Raw genomic sequence first — 7,948 nt, forward strand, 5'->3', positions numbered from 1 at the left:
AGAGTCACAGAGACGATGAGTGGAGAGGAGAAGGTGGTGTGTGTGACTGGAGCTTCGGGTTACATAGCATCATGGCTTGTCAAGCACCTGCTCCAATGTGGGTACACTGTAAAAGCTACAGTTCGTGATACAAGTCAGTGCCTCTCTCTCTCTCTCCAATTTGTATCAACCTGTTACTATGAACTGAAACTGCATGCACTTTTTTAATTTTTCTTTTTGGCTAAATTGTAAATGACACATTCTAAGTTTGAATGAAATTTAAATAAATTGATAAGGGTATTTTTACTTGAGTTTTTTAGTTTCCTGATTAATATTGTTAAAAAATATATAGATTTTTTATGTGATAAATTTTTTTTCAAAAAATGTTTTTTCATTTTAATTGCATATTTAACCTCAATTTTTTAAATGGAATTGAATGGAAGGACTGAATTAAATAAATTTGAAACTTAAAGAATATCGAAAGAAAATAAAATTATAGGACTTAAACGAATTTTAATCAAATCTAAGGATGTAATTTGCATTTTAGCCTTTTTATTTATTTATTTTATCTACCAATATATGGGCTGTTATATTATTTAAATGGGGTGTCAGAATTGTACAATTTTTTTGTTCTAGGCTTACAAAATCTAATTTTGAGATCGAAGTGAACAAAATTTGAAATGAGATAATCCTTTTTCCTAGTATCTGTAAACTATGCGCATACCTATCAATATGGTTATCTATGTTGTAATTTACCTTAGCTAAAATGGGACATTGAATATAGTTTGGTTCTTAGCGTTAACCCAACCAGGCCTGGCCTGACTCATCTTAGACATGACATTGATATATGTAATACAATTTAAGAAAAACCGAATTTACTTATACTTCATTTGATTGGGGTAAGTTTTATACACAACAAGCCGATCATGCTTTATTCAATTATAGGATTGCTTCCTTGGAATGGGAGCTACTCATGCACACCCATAAAGGTTGTGGTAAACGATCCCACCCACTTCATTTTGGGGCCAAAAGTGAGTAATAAATTGTCTACATAGATCCACTATGAAAAATGATACATGGAAGTATTTAATTTTTTGAAAATTTTGTAACTTGCTTATCATGTGACCATAGTGAATCTGTGCACATGAAGTGCACACAAGTGGTGGTGCATCAACTATTCACAATTGTGTGTTGGATAAACGAATTGTCATACTAAATGATATCATATAGGATGAGACAGTCTATGGATATGAACTTTTGTTACAACTCTGATGTAGTTGATCATGAATGGTGGAAAGTAGAAGAAATGGTATAGGATATAATAGTAGATTTTTTACATGGTTTGGTCACAAACTCACAATTAGGGTTGTCCAAGGACTCACCAGACTCGACCCACTCGCTGCTGACCGAACCCAACCTGCCGCCGACCAAACTGACTGCTCCGGCGATCGACAACGGATTTCATTCTCCAAAAACCGAGATCAGTGGGTCAGATATCGGATCTCCTCCTCTCAAATCCGAGAAACTCGATTCGATCGACCCATTTATTTTTCCAGTGAGAAAGTGTAGATCTAACGTATGTTGGGATTTTTTCAGGAAGACCTAGTTGAGATCTTGTCGAAAACAGCAGAGATCTCACTGGATCTGGCAAGATCTGGTCGGATTTTAGTCATTTTTCAAAATTTTCTTGTCGGATTTCTGCTGTTTTTCATCTTTTCTTGGCCGGATTCTTGTTGTTTTCTAGATAATCAACCCTAACCAATCCACCCGACATCCGTGGAAGCTTCGACCTGTCTAATCTAATCAACCACTTTGGTCGGCGGCAAGTTGAAATTTTGATCACCTGATCTGGTCAGGTCAATTCCAGGTTAGGCACAAACCTGACCCGGACCAACCCGTGGATAGGCTTGCTCACAATCATATTGCATTGTAGGCACACTTATTCTTTACATTTTTTTTTTTTTTTTAATAATTGTGAATGAGATATATTATTAACAAGTAACAAAGTACAAAACCACACAGCTTAGCTCTAATCACTAACCAAAGGACTAACTTAAATCTTTCCAGAAACACATACAAATATCATTGAGAGAGTACTACCCCACTCCACCAACAGCAAACACACTCAAGTTCTGCAACATAAGAAAATAGAACATCTTCAAAACAAACCACTGATAAATTCCCTGCTCAAGCGCTCTTATCAGTTATCAAGAACTTTTGTAGAAATACCGCACCCCAAGCATAAGCCTCTGTTTAAGGCAGAGTTTTGAAATTCCCTATAGCAAGCACATAGTGCTTTTAACTTCACATTTTTCTTTCTTGCCTTTATTTTTCATGCAGTCATTGCTACTAATAATTTAGCCTTGCAATTGGAATTTATGCATATATATTCCACAGATGATCTGAAGAAAACAGAGCATTTACTTTCACTTGATGGGGCTAAAGTAAGACTTCAGTTATTCAAAGCAGATTTACTAGAAGAAGGATCTTTTGATTCTGCTGTTGATGGATGCCAAGGTGTTTTTCACACAGCATCCCCCGTTATTCTCACTGCCAGTGACCCACAGGTTCATCCTGTATTGTTATTTATTGCCTTTGTGTAATGCATAATCAATACACTGTGATCATTTTTCTGTCAATATGGTGAATAATTTAAGGATCTCATACCAGCTAAACTGTTTTAGCAACATCTGATTCTTATATGTTCAATACGTTAAAACAATATAGTGAAACGGGGAAAATTGAGCAACAAAAATAAGCACTTAACATTTTAGGGAAGCATTCTCAAGTCTTAATCTAGAAGTAGAGAGGACATTGAAGAAAATTGTTTTTAGTGTAGGTTTCTCTAATGCAGGGACTTTGGAGGGGATTCTTCTCTTCTTCTTTTTTTTTTTTTTTTTTTTTTTTTTTTTTTTTTTTTGGCTGATCATAAGTATTGTCAAAGAACTACTTCTATTTGCTAAAGGACTCCTCCACTCCTAAGAAGGATACCAAAGTCAATGCCTTCCTAAAAAATTATCAATTTGTATTCTAACTGCAGCTCAAAGAAACAGGATGTTTCATGCTTTCAACATTGTTGCAACTGGAAAATTTTGAAAGTACTGTTTTTAGATTTAATTGCTAGATTGTTTCTAGAAATTATTCACAAAGACATTAGAGAAATTCTACAAAGTGACACAATAACAATATTGTTACATGATAAACTTGTCAAATGAAATGTATTCAGTTTATCCAATATTTTTCATAAATTTATTCTTATGGGACCTACTTTCACCTTTTTTTATATTTCAGTCAGAATTAATTGATCCAGCAGTGAAGGGCACACTTAACGTTCTTCGATCATGTGCAAAAGTTCATTCTATCAAGAGGGTGATTGTAACATCTTCTATGGCTGCAGTTATGGTCAACAAAAAACCACTGACCCCTGATGTGGTTATTGACGAGACGTGGTTTTCGGATCCAGTTGCTTGTGAGGAGTTGAAGGTGTGTGTATTTCCTTATAAGAAATCCATGTCAGCATCTAGGCTCTTTTTACTATTTCTTGTAATTCACTTTTCTCAAGATATAAATATATATATATATATATATATATATATATATATATATATATATTTAATGTAATTATAGTACCTAGTAATTATTTCATGTTCTAGAATCAGATATATGTTGAATTTATAGATTTCGATGTTTCCAAACGTAAACATAAATTTTATAGATTTCCATGCTGCTCTTAATCAAATCATAGACATATTAAATATATATTTTTTTGGTCCTACATTTGATTCCTTTTTGACCAAGAAATGTTCCCATTTAATAGTTGGGGTTTTTTCAGCAATGGTATATGATTGCAAAGACCTTGGCTGAGGAGGCTGCTTGGACATTTGCTAAAGAGAATGGTATAGACTTGGTAACAATAAATCCAGGCTTTGTAATTGGTCCACTCATTCAGCCAACTCTTACTTCTAGTCTTGAGGGGTTTCTGAAGATCATACATGGTACTCTTTTGCAACCAATGAGGACTACGTGTATTGTGTTTCTTTCTACATAAATTCTAAATATTCAAGTATGATTAGCATATCATATGACAAATTAAAGTCATAACTGGTTTAGTGGATGAAGTGTGATAGGTGTATATAGGCCTATTCCAGTAAATTGTGAGTGCTACAACTTTTTAGAATACTATTGAGTCTATGAGCATTGATCTAACATTAGAACTTACTAGGTATTTTGAGTGATAAGTGACCGTTTTATGAGACTTACTCCTTCTCTAGAAATTACTTGTCCTCTTTCTCACACAAGGCTTTACTTAATTCTAGTCCTTTTAACATGGAATGTAAAAATTTCTCTTTTACTTAGAGTTCATTTGAAAACAAGGAGGTTTTAAACTTGACCTTGATTTGCAAGTGCCAAGCCCACTAATGCCACCTAAAATGTATAGGTTGTGGTTCAACCTATGTTCCATGGATAAAAAAAGCTTCTGGATAAAAAAAGCTTCTATCTCAACATACACAGCTTGAGAATATGCTTTATAACTTATATATATCTTGTACAATTTGAGGACGATAATCAGCATCTGCTGAATGCAGGGTATACTTGCTATATAAGGTGAACTGTTTCAACAATGATCTCCAAGCATATTCTTTTGATAAAATGGTCAACTGATCAAAATGAAAATTTTGTGTTTAACCATATTTGGCCTATTGAAATTTACTCTCTCTAGCTACATCATTCCATATAATGCTATTGATTAACTTGTTCACTCCTTCGTTTGTGCAGGAACTCAAATATTCCCTGATGGAATATACATGCTTGTTGATATTAGAGATGTTGCAAATGCACATATTCAGGCATTTGAGAATCCTGCTGCTAGTGGGAGATATTGTATAGTTGGAGGAGTTACACACTATTCTGAAGTTTTCAAGATATTGCGCAAATTTTACCCTAGTTTGCGGCTTCCTGAAAAGTGACTTATTTATTTGCATGATATTGAATGTCCCTTATTGGTGCCATTTTGTAACTGACAAGTATGACTCAAGTGGAATACATGCTTCATTTAACTAAATGATTAGTTCAATTAATAATTTTCTTTCGTCAAATAAATTTTTCTTTTAAGAATTTGCTTTTGTCACCCATAGTAATTGTTCTTACACATCACAAAAGTTGAAGAAGAGTCAATTTTATCTTTCATTTTTTGCAGAAGTGAAGATGACAAGCCTTTGCAGCCATTATACAAGATATCCCAAGACAAGGCCAAAAGTTTGGGTATTAACTTCATTCCTTGGGAAGTGAGTGTTAGGGACACTGTTGAAAGCTTTAAGGAGAACGGCATCATCACTATTTGAATTATGTTATTAAAAGGGAAGTGATGCTAATAAGTACAAATAAATTGTGTATTGCTCATCTTGACCAGTGTTTGTTGGGATTGAATGCTCCCATTGTATTAAGATTTATAAACTGTAATGCTTTTGGAAATATTTAGCTACACAACTTATAAATCAAGTTTCACTCAATCAAAAATGAGACATTGGATTTGATCTTTGCAGTTTGGATTTGATCTTCGTTGTTTGGGTTTAGGCTTCGTGGTTTGATCTTTCTGGAGCCTTTGTTGTTTCTTCTTCATTGTGACCCACAGGGCCACAGAGACCGTGAAGAGTACCTAACATGTTAGTAGAGAGGACTCTCAAAAAAAAAAAAAAAGTTATCAGATGGGAGTTTTTTGTCCAAACATTTTCTCTCCATTTTGGAGAGAACTTTTTGATGGGCTTAGGGAGAAGACACCCGGACCTCACCATTTATTCCCCTTTCTCCCCACCCAACCAAACACATTTCAAAAAAGTTTTTTTTTCCTATTTTCTTTCAAAAGTATTTTATTTACTCTATTTCACCTCCAAACAAACACACCTTAAGAGACTTGAGATGCTAGTTTCCTAAATAGTTTAAAAACTTTGCTAACCTACAAAATTAATAGCAAAATGATGTTATTTTGCAAAAAAAAAAAAAATTGAAAGAAAGGGGGTCTAGGAGTTTGTCATTTAGAGTTTGATTAGCTTGTCATATTTTTTTCTTTCTTCTGATTTGCTTGTCATTTTTGGTCGTTGTTCACATATCTATGGAATGGAATGAAAATTATTATAAAGTTGTAACTTAAAAAAAAAAAATTTTGAAAAATCAAAACCAAATAATTAATTAAAGGTGGATAATGATTGGTTTCTAAGAATTTTCTACAATAAAATTGTAGGGACACGACTTTTGTTAACCCGGTCCTGGACGATCAGGCCCTGGCCCAAGAAGTTCCCACACAATGAAGTTTGTAGAGTATGGGCTGAAGAACTCGGTTCCGGTTGGCTCAGACGGTTCTTTGAATGTCCTTAGTGGATGTAGAAATGTGAATCAAGAAAATGGATGTGAAAGTGGAAGTTTCATTCATGGACATACTTTCATACAATGACTTCTTGCTTTTCTCTCCTCTCTCCTCCCCTTTTTTCCGTCCCCTCTTTTTGGGGGACTCTTACATATGATATAGGCCCTCTTTTATCATCTGGGCCCTACACTTGTTGATCATCCAAACCCCCACTTGAGCACCTGTCCCATCAGACGCCCTTACCAGTTCTTTGTGAGTTGCAGTGACCAAGGTAACACTGTTCAAGGGTCTTCTCTTCATTAATGCGGCCAAGAGAGTAGTTGTGGTGCATTTAATATGGTGGTGACAGCCTTTGCTGGGATATTTTGAGCCTTCTTTCTTTTTATGTGTTTGGAGTGAGGGCTACAGTAACTGGGATGCATCATTGATCTGAACTTTGGAATTTTCGAGGAGGAATTACTCCTCGGACGTGTTTTCTTCGCCCCAGTTGGATTGGGCAGGGATTATGGGCCGCGACGTCTCCTCGGACATAATCGTCCTCCGACGGGCCCAAGACCCAGCCAACTTGTTATTCTGGGCCGATCCCCACAATAGCTCCTCAAAACTCCGGTTTGATCTCCCTCTGAGGAGAAAAGCGAGGTTTTGACATTTATGAAGGATGGAACGGATGAAATCTTGGTCCGCGCGCGTGGGCGGTTACTTTTGGCGCGCCACAATTTACGAGGCGCGGCCATTTACTCCAAACTGTTTTATGTCTCCTTCATCCAACGCCGAGATGTGGATCTGACGGCCAGCATTGCTCCTTGAATTCGTGAGTGAGAGGGATTTTCTCTCTCTCCCACCTGCTATATAAAGCGCCTGAAAGGCTCCTTTTCTCTTTTTTATCCGAACATCAGAACAGAGAGCTCCAGAGAACTCCAACGCCCAGAAATCCTTGAGTACCTCCGTCCTTCAAATCTCTATAATCGTTTCTGCGAAGTGCCCTTCCTAGAAGAGATTTTCGATCACCTCACCGGTCATTTGTGAAGATATCCGTAAGTTCCGTTCACTTCGTCGCTTCGATTTTCTCCTCGGATTTTACTTTTCTCCTCGGTCTTTATTTCCATTCCTCCAGTTCAGCTTAGATGGGTAGATTCAATAAACTAGTAGACACTCCGGCTGCTATGGAGGCTTTTAGGGCAAAATACCATATCCCGCCGGGGGTGGTTCTGCGGTACTGTCCCCCAGAAGGAGTACTGTTAGATAGAGGCGTGGGTGAAGTGGTCATTCCCATGATTGCCTTTATACAAGGGGGAATGACACTCCCCATGCGTAGGATTACCCGGGACTACTTGTTCCACCATAGGTTGACGCCACACCAGTGCGCTCCAAACATGTTCAGGGTATTAGGCTGCATAGATGTCTTGAACGAGCGAATGGGTCTGGGTCTGACCTGGCATGACGTGGTACGCATGTACGAGTGCCACTACGTCGAGAATGGAGGGTATTACCTTAAATCTCGATCCGAGGTGGTTAGGCTAATCTCTTGTCTCCCCATATCCAATAAGACTATGAAGGATGACTTCTTTATTGCCTCAGGAGAATGGAGCGATGGTCTTCATTGTCCAA

General features: G+C 36.8%; 1 protein-coding gene across 1 annotated transcript; it reads left to right on the plus strand.

The window, feature by feature from the left end:
• On the plus strand, window positions 1-5,517 carry LOC115992682 (tetraketide alpha-pyrone reductase 1-like). The gene is made up of 6 exons (XM_031116908.1): window positions 1-133; window positions 2,377-2,546; window positions 3,271-3,462; window positions 3,812-3,974; window positions 4,756-4,942; window positions 5,177-5,517. Exons 1-6 carry the CDS (start codon window positions 16-18, stop codon window positions 5,319-5,321), a joined length of 975 nt encoding a protein of 324 aa, XP_030972768.1. The 5' UTR covers window positions 1-15; the 3' UTR covers window positions 5,322-5,517.
• The last annotated feature ends 2,431 nt before the right edge of the window (window positions 5,518-7,948 follow it).

This window comes from Quercus lobata, chromosome 5, assembly GCF_001633185.2.
Source record: "Quercus lobata isolate SW786 chromosome 5, ValleyOak3.0 Primary Assembly, whole genome shotgun sequence".
NCBI classification, from domain to species: Eukaryota; Viridiplantae; Streptophyta; class Magnoliopsida; order Fagales; family Fagaceae; genus Quercus; species Quercus lobata.